The 23,375-nt window shown below is 59.8% G+C and overlaps 6 protein-coding genes across 6 annotated transcripts; 4 read left to right on the forward strand and 2 right to left on the reverse strand.

Moving 5' to 3' along the window:
• Positions 1-3,502: 3,502 nt before the first annotated feature.
• On the forward strand, positions 3,503-4,705 carry PLICBS_000771 (uncharacterized protein; the record flags this gene model as incomplete). Its single annotated transcript, XM_018318192.1, has 1 exon — positions 3,503-4,705. One exon carries the CDS (start codon positions 3,503-3,505, stop codon positions 4,703-4,705), a length of 1,203 nt encoding a protein of 400 aa, XP_018183717.1.
• Positions 4,706-5,719: 1,014 nt separating this feature from the next.
• Positions 5,720-9,677, forward strand: PLICBS_000772 (uncharacterized protein; the record flags this gene model as incomplete). The annotated part of the gene is made up of 4 exons (XM_018318191.2): positions 5,720-5,890; positions 5,983-8,332; positions 8,387-8,852; positions 8,933-9,677. The coding sequence occupies 4 exons, from the start codon at positions 5,720-5,722 to the stop codon at positions 9,675-9,677; spliced, it is 3,732 nt and encodes a 1,243-aa protein (XP_018183716.2).
• Positions 9,678-14,872: 5,195 nt separating this feature from the next.
• PLICBS_000773 (uncharacterized protein) lies at positions 14,873-16,495 on the forward strand (the record flags this gene model as incomplete). Its single annotated transcript, XM_018318190.1, has 2 exons — positions 14,873-15,207; positions 15,331-16,495. The coding sequence occupies 2 exons, from the start codon at positions 14,873-14,875 to the stop codon at positions 16,493-16,495; spliced, it is 1,500 nt and encodes a 499-aa protein (XP_018183715.1).
• Positions 16,496-17,374: 879 nt separating this feature from the next.
• PLICBS_000774 (DNA-directed RNA polymerases II 24 kDa polypeptide (RNA polymerase II subunit 5)) lies at positions 17,375-18,283 on the reverse strand (the record flags this gene model as incomplete). Its single annotated transcript, XM_018318189.2, has 3 exons — positions 17,375-17,900; positions 18,005-18,087; positions 18,191-18,283. 3 exons carry the CDS (start codon positions 18,281-18,283, stop codon positions 17,375-17,377), a joined length of 702 nt encoding a protein of 233 aa, XP_018183714.1.
• A 1,135-nt stretch (positions 18,284-19,418) lies between these two features.
• Positions 19,419-21,039, forward strand: PLICBS_000775 (uncharacterized protein; the record flags this gene model as incomplete). Its single annotated transcript, XM_018318188.2, has 3 exons — positions 19,419-19,559; positions 19,667-20,827; positions 20,902-21,039. 3 exons carry the CDS (start codon positions 19,419-19,421, stop codon positions 21,037-21,039), a joined length of 1,440 nt encoding a protein of 479 aa, XP_018183713.2.
• Positions 21,040-21,895: 856 nt separating this feature from the next.
• Positions 21,896-22,889, reverse strand: PLICBS_000776 (uncharacterized protein; the record flags this gene model as incomplete). Its single annotated transcript, XM_065599662.1, has 4 exons — positions 21,896-21,899; positions 21,968-22,143; positions 22,197-22,599; positions 22,711-22,889. The coding sequence occupies 4 exons, from the start codon at positions 22,887-22,889 to the stop codon at positions 21,896-21,898; spliced, it is 762 nt and encodes a 253-aa protein (XP_065455734.1).
• Positions 22,890-23,375: the final 486 nt, after the last annotated feature.

Raw genomic sequence — 23,375 nt, forward strand, 5'->3', positions numbered from 1 at the left:
GTGACCGTTGAGCACGGCTCCCTCTGTCTTCCATTCTGTCGGCCGACGCGAAAGGATGCACAATCTCCGTCTCAGTTGTGGTTGTACGCGCACATCACATACTGTACTGTAGCAAGGCGACAGAGAAAGAAGCAGCGGTGACAAGGCCCAACGCCGATTTCTCTTCCATCCGGACGTTTGCGATGGATACCTTTCTGGTTGCTTTTTTCGGCATGTCAGTTGCCAGCGACTGTGACCTTTCTAGTCTTATCGTTGACCGTGCTTGCGCACGGGATGTCCACCGCTGATCACTCGGCATTTCGGGTTGGGGATTGCGGGATCGGGATGCGGCGGCCATCGCCATCTCCCCAAAGTCCCGACCGCCACCCGCCCTGCCAGATCTACAGGCGCGGCAAGAGACGGTGGAATGAGATCATCGCCCTTCCGATGCGAGACATGGCGGCAGGGATTCCACCTACGCCCAAGTTGCTATACAGACGCACTGAGCATTTGCGTGACGAAGATGGTGATCGATCAGGTGCAGGGTTTCGCTGGTTTCTTTTATTTGTGGTCGTGCGCTGGCTGGCCATCCGGCGTCGTGCGGAAGAAGGGGGGGCTGTTGACAGCTCAACGCAAGTCAAAGACTCGTGCCATGTGTGGCTCTGCTTCCCATTCGCGCGAGAGCAGGCCAGGCTCGCCGCGCGAGGGAGGATGTGTTGGCTGTCTTCGAAGCCGCCTTGCTGCTCCTTTGTCTACTCACGCAGGCCATGTGTCGTTACCTCCGGCCCTATGGAATCCGTGAAACGCCAGGTCAGGGCTCGCACAGACCAGGAGTGTCTGCGGCACCGCGTCGCACTGCCGAGCGCCAAGGCGGGAGGTGTCGCATGCTAGTTGGCGCTTGCCACTGCCTTGGTCGTTCATGTGACAAGCAGGCGTTCAAAGATGCATCTTCGTCATCACCGTCCACGGCGCTGTGATACAGCAAGTAAAGACGAGGCTAGAGGCGCACAAACGAATGGAAAATACGAAGACGAAGCCAACGGCAGCAGGCCGGGAATATCGAGTGTCGAGAAAGCCGAGGCTTGATCCGAGACGTGTGACTCTGAGGTAGCGTCTGGGAGTCCCTTGCGCCGCCCAGTCTGTGCGCCGCCCTGCCAAGCCGTCGGGCCTGGAAGCTGGGGCCAGAATGCTTCCTTTTTCACCCTTCCGCAGTCGTCTCTCCGCACAACGAATTGTGACTGTGTGCCGTTGCAGTGGTGGTTCTTGGCATCGTATATCACAACTTTGGCGGGGTGAGGCAGGGCACACACGAGGATGCGGCCCCACGCGCCGGTGCACAATGACGCCAGTGCGTCGCACAAACTGCGTGTTGGTGTCTTGCCAGCAGTGTCCTCGTGCCCCGTGAGCGTACATGCCTACCTACCCCAGGAAGCACGAGGCCCGGACGAAGCCCGGCGCGCACCTTGGTTTCGGTTGCTCGTGGCCGCCGGCTGTGCGGCGGCTCGTTGAGAGCTCCTGGCAGTTCTTGGCCGTTGCGGCTTCCGTGACACGCGCAGCGTATCGAGACGCGGCGATGAGGTGCGTACCATCTTGACCAACTCACCTTCCAGTCACAGTGGCGGTGTTAGAGTGTGGGTTGCTCGTATTGGTAGATGGTACAGTGCAGCGCCGAGCGACACACAAAATGGTTTGTTTGGCAGGGATGCGCTGCGATGCGCTGTGTTGTTTTTCTTGTTGTTGTTGCCGGCCAGAGAGCGTTGTTGACAGAGCCGTGGATGGCGCAGTGACAGTGATGATTAGTCTGCCGGCTTACCAGACTGCTGACTGACTTTAGTCGCTGGGGCGAGCGGGAGGCGCGTGCCTGGGCGTGCGTCGCACCCAACCACAGGCTCGGGGCTAGCCCAATGTGTGTGGTGAGGTGTGCCTGCCCAAGGAGCGCATGGTGCCTGCTGCCGTCCTGGGTGCGCTGGCAGTTGCTCCTGGTAAAACATCCGGCCGGATCCATGCCATCCATCGTACCTGCCGATGTACCTGCCGCTGCCCTCCCGTACCTGCCTTCTGCTTGGCCGGATCGGCCCCATGGCTGGTGCAGAAGGCAGGCAGGCCCGCAGGCCCGCAGGCCACTGACAGACGGGGAAGGCGCTCCGGGCTAGCGGACCTGACACTGACACTGACACCGATACTCACCTCGACGGCTCCGCATGAAAAAGCGCAATCTCTCGCTGAAACACGTTTGCAGAGGCTGAGACCCTCGTCGCTCTCCATCCCGACTGGGACTGGGAGTGGCAGTCAGTGGCAGTGGGAGTCTGCCCGCGTCTGCCCAGCCTTGCCAGCTTTGGTTTGCTTGGACGCCCGCCCTTGCTCAATCTCGCGGCGCGCCAATCACGCCAGGCAGCCGACCGCTGTCCCCCGGCGGGTCCATGGGCCCTGGGCGCCGTCGCCAAGGTCAGCCTCCTCCGTGCCTCCAAATAACACATCAGGAGACGTCGAAGCGGCATGGCTGTGCTGCTAAAAATTACGAGCTTGGAGGCAGGCACAGATTGCCTCGCGAACAGGTGCTCGTGGCCGCGGCCATGCAGTTCCTTGTCCAGTATCAACCCCCCGCGGGTGGTCGGACCCAGCCGCGGCCCGCGGCCCTCCCAGACTCCAAGGCACAAGCGTGTATCATGATGCAGCCGCTCCCGTCCAGCAAAGCCCGGCCAGCGGGTCGTGAGGCGTCTTTCCACGACACAGGAGGCAGATGGAACCCCGTCCCCTCATGGCCGTCGCCACGGCCGCAGGTTCCGGCTGTGCACTTCCCCTAGGCTCTGCCGTCTGCCGGCCGCGGGTGGTGCCCCACGCCGGCCTCTGCTGTCAGTCCTCATCAGCGTCACTCGCGCGGCAGCCGACCCAAGCAGGACAGCCGCGAAGCCGCGGCATTTCATGGTCGCGGGCTTGCAGTCATGAGCCCTAAGGGTTCACCTGAGGCAAGCACAGCTCCACGAATGCCGTGTGTGTTGCTGTACCCGTCCGCCAAGTCATTCTCTGTTGCCTCCCTCGGCGTCCCTCCTCGACCACGTCGCCCGGCTGATGCGGTGTTGCATCGAGACGTCTCCCATCCCCCCTCAACCATGTCGTGCCATGACCACCATGGCTATACCGCTTGACGCTGCTGGTGCCTGACCTTGCCCGAGACCCAGTTCACGGTCAGTCCGGCTTGACGTGGTTGTACTTGCTGCCCTGCTCTGCCCTCCACAAGCGGGGACTCGTGCCCTCGCCCGTCTGCCCGTGCTTCCTTTGTCTGACCTTCCATGCTCCACCTGATTCACATTACCATTCCCTTCTCATGTTTTGATATTTACAGTACAACTGCTCGTTGGCAGTCTGGATGTCCAACTTCAGCTTTTAAGTTCTCCTGCCCGCCGCTACGAGTCTTGCCCGAACATATTTACCTTCCTTTCTTCCCCTATCTCGAGCGAATCTCTTCGGCACTCCTTGCTCTCGAAAGACTCTCCCCTGGCTCAGCAATATCAACTCGCTCAACATGTTGCCCAGCACCACCAGCTGGCAAGCGGCCTTGGCCGCTGCGCTTTTCGCCTTCGCACCTACAGTGGACGCCGCCGAGTCCTCCCAAACATACGCCGACCACGCATCTCAGGCGATTCAGTCACTGAATAGTGACTTTTACAACGTCAAGACAGGCATCTGGGATGACGCTTGGTGGAACAGCGCCAACGCTCTCACAACCCTCGCCGATTTTGCAAAGCTGCGCCTCAACGACGCCAACAAGCTGAATGTCGGCGGATACATCCGCAACACCTTTAACCAGGCGCAAAAGACCACCGTTCAGACAAGCAAGTCTCTTGCGAAAAACGGCATGGTCTCGTCTGTGTATTGTCTAGACTCGAGCAGCGGCTGCATGGCCAAGCGCGAGTTCCTCGGCAAGCGCGGCTTCAATGATTTCGTCAACGAGTTCTACGACGACGAGGGCTGGTGGGCTCTGGCATTGATACACTCGTATGACGTGACTGGGGATCAGGAGTACCTGAATGCAGCCGTCGACATCTTCAACGACATGAAGACGGGCGCAGGCACCCCGTGTGGTGGCGGCATCTTCTGGAGTAAAGACCGCAAATACGTCAACGCCATCGCGAACGAGCTGTACCTCTCGGTGGCCGCCTCGCTCGCCAACCGGATTTCCCAGGACAAATCATACCTCGACATCGCAAAATCCCAGTGGGAGTGGTTTGAGAAGAGCGGCATGATCAATGACAAGAGCCTCATCAACGACGGCCTCGATGGCAACTGCAAGAACAATGGTCTGCAGACTTGGTCGTACAACCAGGGTGTGATTCTCGGCGGTCTAACCGAGCTTGCCAAGGCTACCAGAGACGTCTCATACATTGAAAAAGCGGTACCCATCGCCAAGGCGGCGATCAACGCGCTCCAAAACGACCAGGGCATTCTCGTCGAGACAGACAAGTGTGAGTTGAGGTCAGGCAGCTGCGGCAAGGACGGCCAGCAGTTCAAGGGCGTCTTCATCCGCAACCTCCGGTACCTTTACGAGGAGGCACCAGATACAGACTTCTCGGACTTCATCACCCGAAACGCCGACTCCATTTGGGCCCAGGACCGGGACGGCAGCAAGCTGGGCGTGTCCTGGCCTGGGCCTTACACGGCTCACACTGGCCCGTCCCAGAGTAGCGCTCTTGACGCTCTCGTGGCGGCCATCGCCGTCACTCAATAATCCACCCAAGCTCCTTTGGCACGATGACCCGGCCTCCGACGGACTGACGAGCTTTTCCAAGGAGGCAATATCATTTCGAGCACACACTTTTACATGAACGACCTCGGCAAAGAGGAGTCAATAATTTTCACGGCCTTCTAATGCAAGGGGTTGCGGCGCACCAGCCATCGCAGCTTCTGTTTCTAGTTTCTCTCTAATGTCTAAATCACGCTGATGATGGTACATATCGCGGCAGAGAACAGGAAACTACATATTATCAGAGCAGTTGTTTTGGAGAATCAGTGCCGTTGAATATAACAGCGTCATTACCTTGAACGTCGTACTCGCCTTGTCTTGGTGTCGTGACCGGCGTGGATGTAGTGCTGTCCAACAGAAATGAGGCATCAAAGCAGACAGCTTTTCGGTGGTCGCCACCACCCTTGCCCGGCACAGAGGCTGCCATGATTCAATAGTCAAAATTTGCCATGGACATAGTACCTTTTGTGACGGGGTTTGCAGCTTTTGCGATAGGACAAAACAAAACCCATGTCGCGCTGGATTTGCAGGTACTGCGGACACTTGGGCTACCCGGCACCTTGTGTCTAGCGAGGAGCGTTGGAGATTTGGGCAGCTCCACCGCCTCAGAGCATCACCCACATTCGCCAACCTTAACGACTCACGAAAGCGCAAGCATTCAATCAGTCTGCGGTACACGCTCATTGTCCTCGATTCTGGGATGCTGCGCGCAGTGAAGAGAACTAGGCCATTCTCACGGCAGGTAGCGCTTTTGGCGGGCGCGAACTAACACGGAACCTCGCCTGCTGCCTAGGAGCGAGGGGTTGACGGTGACGCGAACTGCCCATCCGCGTCCGATCGAGTCCCAACGCTGCTTGCGCAACAAGTCTTGGCGGCAAGCGTTTCACGGAATTTGCTTCAGAAACTGGTGATGATTGATGGGCATCCAAACGACCGAGGACGACGATTCTCGGAGGCAAGAAAAACAACCCTCTGCGCCCAGCCCCGACCACGACAGCCATGGACGCCCCTGACGCAGAGCTTGATGTCAAGCTCCAAAAGATGTCAGGCGATCTCCTCGCCGACCTCGACCACGCCATCGACTCGCTGCCGCGCAAGCCAGATGGCCGCGGAGGTATGCGCGTGCGCTCCTACGTGCGAACGCGCGAGAGTCTGAGCGCGATCACATCAGTAAGCCCTCTGCGTCCGTCGATCACTGGCTTGGCCTCTGCCATCGTGTGTCCCCCTGGCAGCTCTGTTTGCTGATGCATAGCTTCCTACAGATCCTGGACATGTTCCAGGAGCTGCCTCAGCTGCTGGACCCCCATCTGCCCAAATGGATTCCGTTTCTGGCCGACGCGTACCTGGAGTTTGTCCAGGCAACTCGCAACCGGGGACCTCGCCGCGGCGGCAAGTCGCAATTCCTTGCGCCGCTTGACTTCGCCATCTGTCGCATACTGTACACCTTTTGCAAGGTACGCGGCGAGAAGGTCATCGTTCGGTTTCTCAATGCCGAGACGAGGTACCTTGAGGTTCTGCTGTCTGCCATCGAGGATGCAGAGGAGCATGCGGCCACGGCACAGCAGGGCGATGACACTGCCGACACCGGGAGAGCGTGGCAGTGGGAGCAGCGATATATCGTGCTGCTGTGGCTGTCACACCAGCTGCTCGCGCCTTTTGACCTCTCCACGATTTCCTCACTCGACATCGAGGACGCGGCGTTGCCCGAGATCTCGGGATTCAGGTGGCCGGATCGGCTTCCCGGCATCACGATGCGAGTCATCCCACTCGCCATCAAGTATTTAGCCACTCCAGGGAAGGAAAAGGACGCAGCCAAGGCTTTGCTTGTGCGCGTCGCGATGCGCCGGGACATGCAGCAACTAGGCGTGCTGGACAGCCTGGTTCAGTGGGCACTTGCCTCGCTTCGCCCGCCCAAAGATGGGCCCTTGGAGAGCATGCACTTCTATCTTGGTGTGCTTTCGTTCCTGGCTGGCTTGTTGCGCTCCTCTGCTGAGACGTCAGACGTGGACAAGTGGCTCCCTTCCATATTCGACGCTGTTTACGGCATCACGACGGCAGATTCGGAGCTTTCCAAGTTGCTCCTCCCTTTAGCAATCGTGCGGAAGATGATCCTCAAAGTCATACGATCTGTCATTGTGTCCCTCTTGCGCAAGACGCCGCAGGACATGGCAAGCACGGAGCTGACCGAAACGACCATCGGCTACTTACTAGAGAATCTGTCTGACAGCGATACGCCCGTGAGATTGGCTGCCAGCAAGGCACTCGGTGTCATCACCCTGAAGCTGGATCCAGAAATGGCGTCGCAGGTCGTCGAGGCTGTTCTCGAGTCACTCAACAGAAATGTCTTGTGGACCAAACCTGCTGGCGGCTCCGGAGTCAAGCCCGTACGAGATCTGTCGGCTGTGAACAATCTCGAGTGGCACGGCTTGATGCTCACTCTCTCGCATCTCCTATACAGGCGGTCGCCGCCGGCTGCGCAGCTCTCAGACATTATACATGCGCTGCTGCTCGGCTTGTCATTCGAGCAACGCAATACGTCTGGCGGCAGCGTCGGAGCCAACGTCAGAGATGCCGCATGTTTCGGAATCTGGGCCATCGCCCGTCGCTACTCGACCGAGGAGCTCCTCGCTGTTCCTACAAAGTCCGTCTTTGCGGCCGCCAAATCACACCCCTCGGACAGTTCCATCCTACAGGTGCTCGGGACCGAGCTCGTCACGACGGCGTCTCTAGATCCGGCCGGGAATATTCGCCGAGGTGCTTCGGCAGCATTACAGGAGCTCATCGGTCGGCATCCTGACACTGTGGAGCAGGGCATCGCTGTGGTCCAGACCGTTGACTACCATGCTGTTGCCCGCAGGTCTCGAGCCATTGAGGAGGTCGCAACCAACGCTACTAAGCTCTCGCCCAAGTATGGTGAGGCTTTGATAGATGCGATCTTAGGCTGGCGGGGTATTGGAGACTTGGACGCGCCTTCACGTCGTGTTGTGGGATCCGCATTCGGTGTACTCGCGGCCGAACTGGCACGATCAAACCCCAAAGCTGGACTATCTCGGCTCGAAGACTCCGTTCAGCTGGTGACGCAGAGGATTCAGTCACTCGTAAAACGACAGGTTGAAGAGCGACACGGCCTGCTGCTGTGCCTTTCCTCTGTTATCGACCAGATTCCCGCTGCTCGCAGCATCACCAACGACCAGGGGCCTGAGAACGCATCGCTCAGCTCAGCGCTCTTTCACAAAATCTTGGCAAACGTCTCCCAGATCCTGGAAGATTGCGGTGCAGTCGAATACCGCAAGCCCGAGCTTATCGCTGAAGCCGCAAGTCAGGTTGTCGTATCGTCGGTGCCTGCGCTTCAAGCTACTCTGCTGCCAGACTTAAAAGAGCCTGCATTGCAGAAGGGACAGGATGCCCTCTCATCACAGAACGGGGTTTATCTAAGGCTCGTTGACGCGCTGGACGGAACCCACCCTACAAGCACAGATGTCGACGCCGTCATATCTAAGCTGCGTGCGGTTATTCCCGCGTGGTTGAGCAAGAGCGAACCTGAGGCTACTGACCCAGCTTCGAGAGCTGCTCTAGTCCTTCTCATATTCTCTTCCCAGGAAGATCGCGTCCGTACGTTGAGTGACTGGGCCGCCATTGTCAGGAGCAGACCAACAAGCCGAACAGCGGTAACTGGCTTCGGCTACTTCCAGGCGCTGGCGCTGGCGCAACCGTTGGCCGCTCTGGGCACTTCCGCGCGCGTGGAGACGACCAACGATGTGGCCTGCGAAGCGATTCTCGAACGGTGGAGATCAGACCCCGACGTCGACACCAGAAGTGCAATTCTGCAGAGCCTGATCCTCAGCAACGTGTTCAATTCAAAGCCCCTGACGTTCTTGGGGCTGCTGAAGGATGGGTTGAACGACTACACCACCAATGCCCGGGGCGACATTGGCTCCCATGTGCGAGTTCAGGCCCTGAGAGCCGTGCGTGTTCTGTGGCGGAACCTCGGCGACGAGCAGGTTGGCCGGCAGGACTGGGTGGAAGAGTCCATCAAGACCCTCTTCCACAGCACGTTGCGCCTCGCGGCCGAGAAGCTGGATCGTGTCCGGCCTGTAGCGAGATCGGCAGTTGCCATGACCCTAAAGCAAGAGTAAGTGAAGACGCGCCATGTATCGATCAAGTTATTTGCTCGTGTCCCCTGTTCACTAACAATATGCTTTCACCTTTCAGACACGCCAAGCGATTCCAGTCCCTCGGCTTCTCGTCGAAAGGCTATTTCGAAGCGCTGCTTCAGCTCATTGCGGTTGACTGCATGCACCCCTGGCTCGCCCATCCGGCCCGGGCTGACGCGAGCGCCTGGATGGCCGAGCTCCTTGCCGGCTACGTGACGTCGGCAGATACGGGCAACGACGACCTCGTCATTGCCAGCCGCACCGCGCTCACGGACTTCTGCGAGGCGACATCAGGCGAAAGGCTCAGCTTCGTGTGCGCCGCGCTCATGCAGAACCTGCGCTCGCGGCAGGGCGAGGACCGCGTCGTCGTGCCGACGCTCGAGATTGTCGCCTTTCTCTTCAACTGCGGCCTCTTCCAGCGGTGTCGGGACGTGGACCTCCGCGCCCTGTGCCTGCAGACGCAAAAGGCCAGCTACAAATCCGGAAACGTCCGGAAGATCATGGCCTGCGTCAAGGTCTACGGAGGTGTGGCATCCATGAGCCTCAGTGATGGTGGTGAGGAGGGTGGTAGCAACGGCGGCGCTGCTGTGCAAGAGGCCCGCAGGAGGCTTGGGGCGCTGCTGTTTCATCCCTGGCCGCGGGTGCGCAGCGTCGTGGTCGATGAGCTGTGGGGCCTGACGGGAGGCTTCGATGTCCCCGAGGCAGACGGGGCCGTCGTCAGCTCTCCATTGACAGGCGTGGACTGGGCAAAGGCAGACAAGGCAATGATCCGAGGCGTCGTGCAGGAGCTGGGTTTGGCATAAGCGCCATCATTCTACGTATACTGTGCAAGAGGAACATCAAGACATACAGACAGCTTGGGCGGCAGGATAGTAGCAGCTAGGTACGGAGCCAAACAAGAAGCGCAAAGGAAAGCAATCCATGTCCTCGAAGTGCTGGGGGGATTCCTCCGCATGAAAACGCACAACGAACGGGATCGACTCCCTTGAAACTCGGCCGAGTGTGAACCCACACCGACTGGGCAGTTATAAACGCTCGTCTCTTCATCATGCGCGTCGGTTCGGACGTGACCGTTCGTGGCAGCGCATTAACCGCACATTGATAGAATCCCTGACATGCAATGCAGGGTCACTGTTCATGTGTTCTTCAAAGACCTAATACTTGCAAGAGCGGTGTGCATGTCGAGCAAATTCTTTCAGTCCAGGACGGACGGGACGCTGACTTGCGCAACTGCAACGTCGCGTCAAGGCCCTTGCCACTAGACGATGGGCATGTCAGGGTATAATGACATCTCTTATCTGGTAGCTCCCATGCCTGTGACTTGGTGGTCCCGGGACAGTGTACGTATGTACTGTTGCACACCACCCTTGTCACAAGATCGGGAGGCGCACCCGGATTGTCCTCTGCGGTTCATCGTTTCCGTCACAGTTCCTGGGTGAGGCCAACGGCGGTCAATCTCTGCTACAGGTACTGTACTATACGAGACCGGGAAGAGGGGACTGAAGGAGCAAATCCTGCGCGCGCTTGGCATTGGGATGCGGCGTGATCACTGATCACGCAGGAGTGACCTGGACCATGCAGATTGTGGGGCAACGGCGGCGAGCTGGGCTTCATCAAAGCTGCATGACACCACCGCTCAGCGTCCCAACGGCCCCAGGCGCGCTGCTTGTTGGTCCTGAGCGAAGTTGAATGCGTGCCGAATTGCCACCCAGCGGCCGAATGAAGGCTGCTAGGCAGCACTGCTGGTACTGTACTTGACGAACATCGAATCTCTGTGACAGACGGTGGTTGGCTCGAGTAGGGACTTTTGCTGCTCGTTGCCGCTTGCACGGCGGATTGGAGGATGGAGGAGGGCTGCAACCAGCCTGCCGGGACCGAGACGGCACAGTGGATCCTTCGGTGACGGGGAGGTGCAAGTCCTGGTACGGAGGCGGGTCGCCGCCTCGAGGTCAGCAGGGGTTGGCCGGACAGGTAGCGCTGGGGAGGGTGGATAGCAGCTGGAGCCGAGGGCTAAGATGGGACCGCGGGGTGCTTCGTACACTGGGAGAAGCGCGCACTTCGAGGGTCTCGGCGGTGACTTCGCATGAAGTTATGGGTTGCCAGTCCAAGTGTGAAAGAGGGCCGACGCGCCTGCGGCCTCTTGCAGGTGGGAGCGCGCAGATCATCAGGTTAGGTACAGTACGAATGTCGTGCCGCCTGCGACCGAAAGTCCGGATTCTTCTCTTTGCCGCCATCTTCGCGAAGCCGCAGGATGATATTAATATCCAGGCTCTGCGAAACGCCGTGCGACGTGGTTGGAGCGGTGGCCGTCGCAATCACGTTGCACGTGCAAAGGCGCGCACGATACTGTACTCGAGCTCGAATGCGGCACGAGCACGGCTGAAGGACGCGCAATGTACGCTGCTTGGGAACGGAAACAAAAGAACAACGTGACGTTCAGCTCTGGATGGACGTTTGCAGGGCACTTTTGCGCGGACGAGTTGGCGGATCCGACAGACGTCCACTGCCTTCCGCGAGAGGGTGTCGAGAGCCGTCGCGGGTTGTCCCGTGGGTCACCAACGCTGTCGTCCTGTTCTGCAGGTGCCGTGAGGAGGAGGAGGAAAACGAGGGGAGGGGTACGGACGGAAGCAGTACCTGAGCGTGGGCTTCCGTCGTACTCGGTACCTCTGGGTTCCGCCCCCGAGGCGGGACGCACCCCTAATTGGCTGCGCCAGCGCGGGACGGCAGGAGGGGACTGCGCGGGGCATCTGGGGAGCCTTCCATCCATTTTTTTGGGGGGAGGAGGAGAGCCGTGGAGGCGATGGGAGGCACCGCAGCTCGCAGCACGCCCGCCGCAGGGCGCGACCGTGGGGAAGGTCGCACGGGTGGCACGAATGGCAGCCTGCCACCTGCTCTCCCGCCAAGTCAAGGTCGTATGCCGCAACGCCCATGCAAGCCAAGGCTTTGGTTGTGTGTGCCAGGCGTCGCGTTTGTATTGCGCCGACGTGGTGTTTCGATTTCCGTATGAGAACAGTGCAGTACCGTACGAAGTACTTACATTACAGATGCACGACCTGATCCTGATCCTGCGCGTAATTTCTTGAGCCAGGCAGGCACCTCGAGGGCAGGAGAACCCCAGCATCTATCCATGTTTCGTGCACCTCGTTCACGGGTCGCGGATAACACTGTGCAGGTTATTGACTGCTAATGAATCTATGCACCTACCAGGCTTTGCTTGGGCTAGCTCCAATAAATGATGGGGCATGGCGATAAGGCCCTGTGAGCAGCCGTCGGGCAGCCGCGACCTTCGAAGTGTAGCGAGAACGGAGAAGGTACCTCCATACCCACGCGGCTCCCCACGGTGCTGGACGTATCGGCGGCGCCACCCATGCTGTTGCCTGAATCGGGGGCCATTCGTGCTTGCATTCGCGCTGGAGATCCATCACCTCAGTTGGTCCCCACGCTTCATGATCCTCTCCAGAATCACATCACATAACCGGGGCGAAGGGTCCACCAGACATCCACCATTTGGAGATGCATGTTGATCGCCTTCTCCTGCAGAGAAGTGTACAGCAGCAAGCGCCTCGACCACGGCGCCGCCCAACAGATATCATCCATACAGCGTTGTTCAATGCCAACCCCAACGCGCCTGAAAGCGCCTGAAAGCCAATCCAGGGGTGCGGCGCCAGACCTGTCCCGACTGACTCGAGCTTGGAGGCGGCGTGGAAGACGACGTTTCTAGACTTTTGGCACAGACAGGTACGCCTCGAAACCATCGCTTCAAGCTCAGGCCGGGTCCCCATGTGCTAGTCTGTCGGACCAGCCACTTCAACAGAGTGGTGAACACAACGGCAGATGGCAGGGCTTGGTGGCGTCTCTGGCCCGCGTCAGTAGCCCATCCGTCTCCCATCAGACTGCCGTTGCATCGAGTATCTAGACCTCTCATTTCTCTCAACAGGCCAGGGATCCCGGGGGAGAGAACAGCCTTGTCGAAAACAGCCGTTGGGGCATGATTAATGCACCTGGTCAGCCCTCGCTCCCCAGCTGACACGGCTTGCATCGCCCGATCGACTTGGACTACTATGAGCACATACGCGGTGTTAGAGTCCGCCAACAGGAACAACACAAATGTCAGGGCAGGCTTGGAGGGCAGCTGGTGGCCCAGCCGTGGCCTTCCAAGGTTCACCACCTGGGGCGTCTGACGCCCTTGCCGCTGTCTTGCTTGTCTCGGGTCATTGTGCACTGTTTCGCCAGGGTCCCGGCGCCGCGGTTCGTGTTGAGACACTCTGCCGAATGGCGCCCTGGCTTGCTTAATCCAACGAGATAGGTCTTAAGCACGACATCGCGACCCCGGCGTCCATGTTTTCAAGCAGGAGTTGGAACAGCCTTACGGGTTGGCGGCTCGGCACATGTATCGTCTGCCGTTCAACCACCTGAACCATCGACAATCAGGCACTTTGCTTCCTGTGCTTGCCACGACCTCTGCCGGCCCCAGAGTCCGCCGCGAGCCAGCCACAGATTGAACGAACCAATCCTTTGGCTTCGCTTACGACTACGCGACCATTAACCCAACATGGCTTATCGCTCGCGTGCAAGGCTGGCGGCATCGACGGGCCCATGCCACAGCGCCTGCGAGTCAGCAGGCGGCCGTGGCGCCAGCATTGGGCGTTGCAACTTGCAAGGCCCAGATTTATCCCACCGGCGGTGCCCAGCCACTGACGGAGGCGGCCAGGCTCGAGGAAGACGCGCAACCAACGGAGGGCAGCGAAGCGCACTCACGCACAAGGGATCTGTCATGCTGTGCCACCGCATCCCGAGCGGCGAAGCCAGTGTCTTGCTTGACGTCAAGGCCGGACACCTTAACAGTTCGCACGGACTTGAACGAGGGTCCTCGGAACGAGACAATGCCTCGTGCGAATTGGCAGCTCACGCGATGGGTAACCACGAAACGACGCGGGCAAAACGGACACATGCGCTCTGGGCAGCCAGGCCCCCCTGATGCAGCAATGAAGACTTCAACCCGAGAGATCCCTGTCGAGGCCTGCTATCTGCCCCGTACTCCATACTTGCCCGCGGGTACCACGAGGCCCGGCGCATCAGTACGGAGTACGGAGGGCTCGGCGCAGACACTAGAGCAGCCCCCCAGCGACTATTTCCCAGATTGTCAGAAGGCGCCTCCACCCACCTGCATCCCCATCGCCAAGTGGCGGCGTCGTTTTCGCCGCGGCGCTTCGTCGTGTCGGCCTCGGCCTGCTCTGCCTGCCACACCAGCTGGTCCCCCAGGGCGCTAGTCGCTGTGCGTCCACTCCCACAAGGGCCAGGGCCCAAGAGACGCTGCCATTGACGCCGCTCCTCGAGACTCGCCTCGCCCACCCGAGGCCGGCCGCCCGTCGGCTAGTGCGCCGGCCCTGTCTGCCCCGGCGTTGGCATGCGCAAGTGTATCATGTCCCTCCCACTGGCCACCACTGGCCGTCTGACGGCGGGCGCTGTTGCTTGTCGCTGGATCATTGGGCGTAGCCTTGGCTGCTCGTCGGCCCTGCGCCTCCGCAATATCAGCCCTGGGCTCTCCGCTTCCGTCGTCCGCTCCATCCTTCTCTTTCCTGTGTTCCCCCTCCACCGCTTTCCCCAAGAACAAGCACCGACTGTCTCCTCCGGGATTGCATGCGCTACGTCGGCATACGGCATCGCTGTTGTCGCAGTCTGCTCCCGTGTTGGCCGCTTCCCTCGACCAATTCGTGCCAACGGTCGCTCGCCCATGCGCCGGCCCCTCCGACCGCCACAGACATTACGACACAACGGTGACGACAACGGTCTGCAGCCACATGCTGTCTTAAGCCCTCCGGCCGCCAGTCACAGCAGCAGCGCAGCCCGTTTCTCGATACACCGCCCACCGGGGCCTCTCGCTGCCGACTTGACCCTCGACTGCGACGCGACGCTCTCGCCTCATTAGAAGCACACCTCGCTCGTCGAATCCTCTGCGGAGGTCGGCGGGCGTGGGCCGGCACCCCCGACCAACAAAATGTCCATCTATTCAGAGGCCCCGGAGCTGTGGCCCTTCCGGCGCGACAAGCCGACGCTGCTTGTCTGCTGGTGGGCCACATCCTTTTGCGCCCTGATGATCCTGCTGCGGATAGCCGGCCGCTTCATTCGCACGGAGAGATTGTTCCTCGAGGATAGGATCGCCGCGCTTGCACTGATTCCGCTGGTCATGCGTATGGCCTGCGTCCATTTTATCCTCATCTTTGGAACCAACAACGCCGATTTCAGCAACGTGGTTCTCACCGACGACCAAATACATCAGAAATCCGTCGCCAGCGGTTTGGTCTTGGCCAGCCGCTTCTTTTATGCTGCGACGTAGGTGCACCGCATTACCCTCTTTTTTTGTTCCCGCTGTGGAATGCGCCGCATGCGCCGCATATGATTGCCAACGGGAGCATGCTCCCATAGAGAGTGACAATCACTGACACCGAAGCATAGGCTATGGATCCTCAAGCTCGCCATCTTGGAGTTCTTGAGAAGACTTACCGGCCTGACGTGGGAGCGGTCACACCAGACGACGCTCATTGCCATCCGCTGGATTTTGCTCGTCACCTTCATCGCCGTGGTTATTAGCGACTTGGCCGAATGCCGGCCGTTTCGATTTTACTGGCAGGTGCTACCCGATCCAGGTGGCCAGTGCCGGCAGGGTTACGCGCAGCTCATCACCATGGCCACGTGCAACATTTTCACGGACCTCCTCCTTGTCTTCTTCCCCATCCCGATCATTTTGCGCAGCCAAATGTCCATCAAGCGGAAGATTCAACTGGTCCTGCTCTTTTCATTGAGCATTCCTGTTGTCGCCGTCACCATCTACCGCATACCCCGCACGCTCGAGGAGCAGGGCCGGCAACAATTTCGGTCTCTCATGGCCTCAGTGGAACTCATCTTCGCCACCGCGGCAGCAAATGCTCTCGTTCTCGGCTCGTTCGTGCGAGATCGTGGTGTAAAGAAGCAAAAGTTCCGACGCAACTCGGCCGCCGACTCGTTCGATCGGTCCAGCGGCCCGCGGCGGCCCACGCTGCACCGACAATGGGGCAGTGACGAGGACCTCGTCAGGGACGTCGGTTTGAGTGTCGACCCCGAGCTTCGGCAGCGGCCGAGGCATACCGAGGGCCAGTACTTTGCCCCTGCCCCGATGGTGCCGCACCGCGAGGGGAGCGAGTCGAAGCAACATCGAAGCCACACTACGCACAGCGATGACTCGCTTCTGCAGCACGAACCTCTTGCCAAGAGCGAATCGACGCCGGGGAAAAGCGGTCTTTCATTTCTGGACGTGGGTGGGCTGCTGGATAGCTCCGTGGGCAGCAGCAGTGGCAGTTACCGGAGAGGGAGTTATGCGCCGTCTACCCCCGACCCGAGCTCGCCACGCGCTGCGCCTCCTGCTACGGTGTCTGCGGGAACCTCGGGAGTGCGCAGAGGCTCGACCGCGTTGCTGCAGGACCTCGGGGGCCTCCTGAGCCCACTCAATACCCGCTCGTCGAGGGCGCGGACCAGGAATGGTACTGAATTGCAAACGATTCCTCAGAGCCGCCCGACGAACTCGGCACGCAACCATAAAAGCGAAGGCATGGAACTGATGGATCCTGGCGGCCTCCTCAAGTGAAGCCGCGTTTCGAATTCCGCTTCGAGTCGGACGATTTGCGGCCAGTTTTCCAACCCCGGGGCATTCTATGAACCTGCCCACGACTTGTATCATGACGACCTCATGCCACAAGGGCATAGCGACCTACGCAATGCCCCTTATTTGTTACAACTTTAGATGCCGGATTATTAGCTGGGCGTTCACACGGATTTTGGGTTTCAATTGTCAAGCGACTCTGTTTATTTCGACTCAGTCGGGCAATGATTATCACGGATGAGCCGAGATTTCACGTTGCTATACGCGATATGGACCTGCGCGGCCACAGGGTGGTTCGGCCGTCAGGCGCGTTACGAAGGCATTATATCTCTGGCGGTTGTGGTGTGGTTGATTTCGGATTTCTTTGCGTCTACTATATACCCCGGCAAAAGGCCCTGACGATGTTGTCGCGGGCTCGGTTGGGCTGTTTGGTGGTAGCCCGCGACGTGAGGAGTAGGAGGCGCGATGAGACGACGAGGTGGGCCGTAGACGATACTCGGTAGAGTAATGAAGATGAAAAGAGTCAATGTAACATCCCTTGAAGTGGCGCATTATTGTTCTTTCCAACGACTCTTTCCATATGACTGAGTATGCACACGGCAACTAGTTTATGTTCTCATTCTCCCCTGTCATAACAATGATGCAAGGTAGGCCACAAAGTGCGAATAATACCCGGAACGCCAGCTCCTTATCCTCAAATGCATATCAAGACGCCATCCTCACCCAACTGCCTCGCAGGTCCGCCAAGGCGTTCCCCGGGTTCCCTCGTTGAACCTTTGAGCAGTTGTTGCTGCACACTCTCGTCGTGGCGTTCACGACGCCTCCTGTCAGGCCACCCGCCAGGCCCCCTCCTGTGCTTCCCAACTAAACGCAGAGCCTGTAACTGGCATAGCGGCCGGCCGTCTCGCTGACGCGGATAATCTTGACGACCTGCCCGCGCTTGAGGCCGAGGTACCTCGCGACGGGGTCCTTCTGCAGCAGGCGGGGCAGCTGCGTCTCCTTGAGGCGGTAGCGCTTGAGCAGGGCGGCCTTCTCCTCGCGGGAGAGGAGGACGTGCCGGGGCACGAGCTCGTGGTGGGTGATGTTGACGAGCAGGTCGTCCTCGAGGAAGCACTCAATCTTGGCGAGGTTCTCGACGCTGGCGAGGGACTTGCGGGCGGCGGGGGAGAGGGCGACGTGGGTGACCATGATGCCCGTCTTGTAGTTGTTCGTGATGGTGTGCTTGGCGAACTGGCGGATCTGCGCCACGCCGAACTGCTTGTCCGTCAGGAACTCGACCCAGACGGGGCCGCAGTCGGGCACGGGGTTCGGGTTGGCCGCCGTGGGCGCGGGCGTGTTCTTGCGCAGCATCGAGTCGCTGGGGCGGGCCGAGAATTGGAGCTTTCCGCGGCTGGAAGGGGAGGGAGAGGGTTCTCGCGTCAGTTTTACGCTGCGTGGGGAACTTGGGCGACGCGACGCCTAGCAAGATGTGAGAGCGCAGAGGGAGCAACGTACTTGATGGAGCCGTCGGGGTTGCAGTACTCGTCGCGGAACCGGTCCAGCGAAATGTTGACTTCCTCCTCTGCGAGCTCGTATTCCTGTCGGCGAGGTCAGGTCAGACACGTTCTCTCTCTCTCAGACTGCGAGCGCAACCGCTACGCCGCCGCGCTCCGAAGCTCGTGGCCGGGTGAATCCTCGTACCCTATCGGCGACCATCTCGTGCACCGTCCTCCAGGCGCGCCACAGCCTGACCACCTCCTTCGACTTGGCGTCGTTGGGCACAGAGTCGTCCATGTTGCGTCTGGCGTCGGGCGCTGGCGCTGGCGACTGCGGTCGGTAGGTAGGCAGAGAGCGTGCCTATATATGCCGTTCGTGTGTGTGCGTGCGTGTGTGCGCGCGCGCCGAAGAGATCGCGGGTTTCGGTGTCGATGTGACGTTGGGAAGAAGGGAAGACGTCGAAATTTGTCTACGCCTGCGCGGTTGCGGTCGATCAGCCTTTCTCACACGCAGGCGGACCCATCCATTTTTTTTCGCAGCAGCGCCGGGGCGGTCGCCCAGCACTGAGAGGGGTCATGTGACCCGGCGGCCGGGAAAGGGAGCGTGGCGGCGAGGCGGCCCCACCGGCCGAGAGTCGGCGCGGGCTTGGAGGACTGGACTGGAGTTTCGAGGGACACAATTGAAGGCGCCAGCCGGCCCAATTGGGTTCCTCAGCACATGCCCGGCCATGGGACCCTCTGGTTCATGTAAAACCTTAAAGGTACCTGCCACGTTTGCTTTCCACTGTGAGGGCGGGAGTACTACGTTGTAAACTCAAAAAAGTACCAGCGGCGGTCCGTCCAACAGCCTCTGCCTCAACCCGCTGGAACCAACTGCGGGCCAGCGAGAGATGCCCGTCCGTCCACCGGTGAGGTGCCTTGCTTGGCCTGCGAGGCTCCAGATGGTTGGAGTCGGGCGCCCGGTCCAGGCGGGCCAGGCCTCGCAGGCCCCTGGACGGCGCTGGGCCGGGCCACTCAATGGCACCCCTACCTTACCTTAGCCCGCTGCGGCCCCCCCGGCCGCCAGGGTCCAGTGCAGGTGCTCGCAAGCTGCCTCAATTGAGAGGCCGGGTTGGCAACGGGCCAGCTGTTAGGGGTTCGCTGCACGCCGCTGTCCAGGCCCGTGTCTCCGCAACGTGGTGGGAACGATTTTATTCGGCGTCGCATTTTTCGACACCGCACAACCTCGCCTTTCCCTTCCCGATTTCCCTCCTCCTCACCCACCACACACACATCCCATCCAACCCACCCCCGGCACTCGTCTTGCTCGAAACTCCGCAATCCCATTTTGCGAGGACGACAAATTCCCCTCGCCCGCCCCGACGGCTCCCGCTCCGGCTTCTCGCACATCTGGTCCCTTCTGTCCTCGACTCGACTGCCCTGCGCAATTCACAATGGCCGAGACCGCTCCCGCCCCCCAGGCCCCTGCGGCCGAGTCGACTCAGACCACCCGCCCGACTCGCCCCGACGAGAATGTCTTTAAGGAGGCTCTCGCCAAGGCTGAGAAGGCGCACAAGGCGTCCATGGACAAGCTGGTACGTTCTGAGATTAAGCTTCCGGCGGCTCACACGTGTCTCCCGAGATCGTCGCCAGACTTGCACCTCGATATCAGCCTCCACCACTGACACGCAATGCACCGCAGAACGCCGTCAAGGCCAAGATCGAGATCGCCATGCCGAACAAGAACAAGGACCAGCCCAGCCCGACCCAGAAGCGCCGCCAGGAGCTCATCGCCCAGGCCAACGAGATCCGCCAGAAGCAGGCTGGCGGCAAGAACGCCCGCACCTCCAAGCTCGACCAGATCAAGCGTCTCGACGAGCAGGTCCGCAGCCGCATCGCCGAGCAGAAGAACGCCAAGGCCAAGGTCCCCTACAAGAGCGCCGAGGACATTGACCGCCAGATCGCCACCCTCGACGCCCAGGTCAACTCGGGCACCATGAAGCTCGTCGACGAGAAGAAGGCCCTGTCCGACATCTCGAGCCTCCGCAAGATGCGCAAGAACTTTGGCCAGTTTGACGACTCCCAGAAGCAGATTGACGACCTGCGCAGCAAGATCAAGGAGATCAAGGACAGCATGGACGACCCGGAGCAGAAGGCCATGTCCGAGCAGTACTCCAAGATCCAGGCCGAGCTGGACACCATCAAGGCCGAGCAGGACGAGGCCTACAAGGGCATCAACAGCCTGCGCGACGAGCGCTCCAAGCTGCAGTCTGAGCAGCAGGAGAAGTACACCGCCATCAAGAAGCTCAAGGACGACTACTACGGCCAGAAGAAGGCCTACCAGGCCTACGAGCGCGCGGCTCGCGAGAAGCAGCGCGAGCGCCGCGACGCCGAGCACAAGCAGTACCTCCTCGAGAAGAAGAAGGCCAACGCCGAGCGCGTCCTTGCCGAGGCCAGCGACCCGGCCTACCTCGAGGAGATCCGCCGCGCCAACTCCCTCCTGCAGTTCCTCGACCCCACCCACAAGACGGAGAAGGGCCCCCTCATGGCCTCCAGCGGCCTCAGCGCCCAGGCCCAGCGAACCGTTGACGACGCCGGCCTCAAGGGCACCAAGCTCCTCCGCAAGGAGGACCGCGAGGACGAGTACCTGCCCGCCGTGAAGAAGGGCAAGAAGGGCAAGAAGGGTGGCGCCAGCGCCGCCGCCGCGGCCAAGAACTACAACTGCCCTCCCTCCGTCGTCGAGGACTGCGCTTTCATCGGCGTTGACCCGCCCATGAGCAGCGAGGACGTTCCTGCGGTCATCGAGAAGGTTAAGGCGAAGCTCGACCACTGGAAGAACGACCAGGAGGCTCAGACTCAGCGCGTAAGTTTACTTTTCCTCGTCCGATACCGCTTCATGCTTGCGCGATCCGAACTGGCACTGACACGTCCGTACAGAACATTGAGAAGGCCAAGAAGGAGCTTGACCGCCTCGAGAAGGACGAGGCCAACGGCGTCAACGGCGGCGACAAGGTCGAGGAGGTCACTGCCGCCGTCAAGGACACCTCCATCGAGGAGAAGAAGGAGGAGGCTTAAAGCCCCCTCTGCCACCGCACCGCAACCGACAGGCTCCCCACTTCCCATCGGCCGGCGCACCGCCACTTTTGTTTTCCCCTAGTCACACCGAATCCTCGCTACCTCTCAGGGGCGCCGGTCGGGGGGAGCCCCGTCTACCAAACACACCACCCCGCTCACAAAAGGAGAAGGATTTGAATCACGAGGGGGGGAGAGACCCTGAGAGAGATGGGGAGATTTTTTGAAAGAAGATATGTTGCCATCTCGAGTCCTGAGAGAGGGGGAGGGAGCCGGACGAAGAAGCCGGAAAGAAAAAAGCGCAGAACAGAGCCGGAGTCTTGATACGGTACCACCATCTCGTTCGAAAATGTGAGGATTGTACATAGGCGCCATTATTTGTTCTGCGTGGAAGGCGGGTGGACGGATTACACAAAATTCTTTCGTATGTATTGCATTGCTCAACAGCGGAGCTGTTTCAACGTCTTCTGCTGCACCGTGAACATGCACCCGTCACGTAGAGCAGTCAAAGCCGTGACGCGAGCTGGACCTTGGGCGCCGGGGTGTGCGCTGAGAGCCGTGGTGGTCGTCCTTATCATTGCATTTGCTGCTGCACACCTGGTATCTTCTAGGGAATCTGGGAATGGTGCCACGAAACACCAGATTGTAACTTGTCATCAGGTCTTCATATACCCCTATGGTATTGGAACTCGCGATTGTAGCCGGCCTTGACCACCGGTATTTCTATAAGGAACATCTGCTGCAACAGCTTGAAAGAGGTTCCATTTCAACATCATCCCTGGTTCATTCCCACTTGCCCTGCCATGTGGCTCCCTGAATCCTGTCGCCACGAAGCTCTAAGCCAACTTCCAAATCACCCTCACCTGGTCGTGATTCCTGGCGGTTGGTATGACACGCCCAAGGGCAGTACTCCAATTTCCCATGCATATACAGAAACAACAACGCCACGCTGTTCATGATGCGTTCGCGGGGGTTCATAGACTCATGCAATTCGTAAGGGCGGTAGACGGCGTCGTGGATGTTCAGGGGTATGGAGCGTAGAATGGCGCGGGAGGGTGCGACATCCTGGCTGGCATTGGCCTCCTGTCCCTCCGAGCCGTATTCCGTCTGTCTACCGTCAAGTCCCTGTCTCCAAAAGCAGGTGGCAGGGGGCCCCTCACAGCTGGAAAGGGTCCACTGCCACCGGCACGACTGCTGCTGGAGCTCTCGTCTTCAGTGCCAGCTCTCCGTATGGCTTTGCGACTCCCACCGTTCAGCGCACTAAGAGGGGGATCCTTTACGGCTGGCTCGTCATCGGCCGGGAGAGTGAGCTCTACCAGGCCAAAGTAGTACTCGAGGACCTCGGGATAGCGTTGGACCGACGCCTGCCAGTCCTCGTCGATACCGCGCTTGAGCATCGCTTGGGCATCGGCGATTTGGTTGGGGTGCGGTGGAGCGTTGTAATGGTAGAAAGCGTGGGCCGATATTTGGTCGAGATGTGCCGTGTGTGCATTCTTGCGGCGCTCAGCGAGTAGTCGAAAGTACTCGAGGACGTAGTCTTGGGCATGGGCGCGCACCCAGGACCTGTATGGACCAAGTCTCGTCAGCATTCCCGCTCATCAGCGCGCGCGCCACCCGTCGGGGACAACAAGGCGAAAGATGGCATAACAGAGTCGAGCAACAGGGCGCGCAAACCTGATATCGGAGTAGATGGAGCGCATCATGCGGTCCTCGGCCTGGCGGACTGCCATCTCGAGCCCCTTGGCTTCGCAGTCACATGCTAGTGTGGCCGGGGCGTTGCATATCGCACAGTTGGGATCCATCTTGATAACGCTCTTGCGTCGCGGCTTCTCCTTGGGTTCTCTAGTGTACATGGTGTAAGCGTGATGGCCGACGCCGTCGACGGTGCATGGAACGGTGTGACGAAAGGGCCGGACTGGAAGGTGGCCAGGTGGACCAGAGGGCAAGGAAACAGGAACAAGACGCCCGATATAATCGTACAACAGACGCAAACTAAGGCATGGGGGCAAGTGAAGGAAGTCACGGTGACTGGAGGCTCTCCCTCTTTCGTAGATAGCGGAGGGACCTCATTGACGGCCACCGGGATGGGTGTCAAAGGGGCAGCAACCGGTGGAGGCGAGGTTGTACAGAGTTGTGTTGGAGAAGGCGAGAAGGGAAATGGCTTGGAGAAGAGCGACTGACCTGATCTACAACAGTGCGGTGGTGGCCGATGGCAACTGGCGGTAAACGTGCACAGGCAACGGGGCCGGCAGCGGCGGCGGCGACAGCAGCAGTGACAACAGCAACACACTCTAGTCCGGCGGGCGCGGTGCGGTGCGTATGTAGAAGGGTCGTTATTA

This window comes from Purpureocillium lilacinum, assembly GCF_023168085.1.
Source record: "Purpureocillium lilacinum CBS 284.36 DNA, scaffold_1, whole genome shotgun sequence".
In the NCBI taxonomy this organism is placed as follows: Eukaryota; Fungi; Ascomycota; class Sordariomycetes; order Hypocreales; family Ophiocordycipitaceae; genus Purpureocillium; species Purpureocillium lilacinum.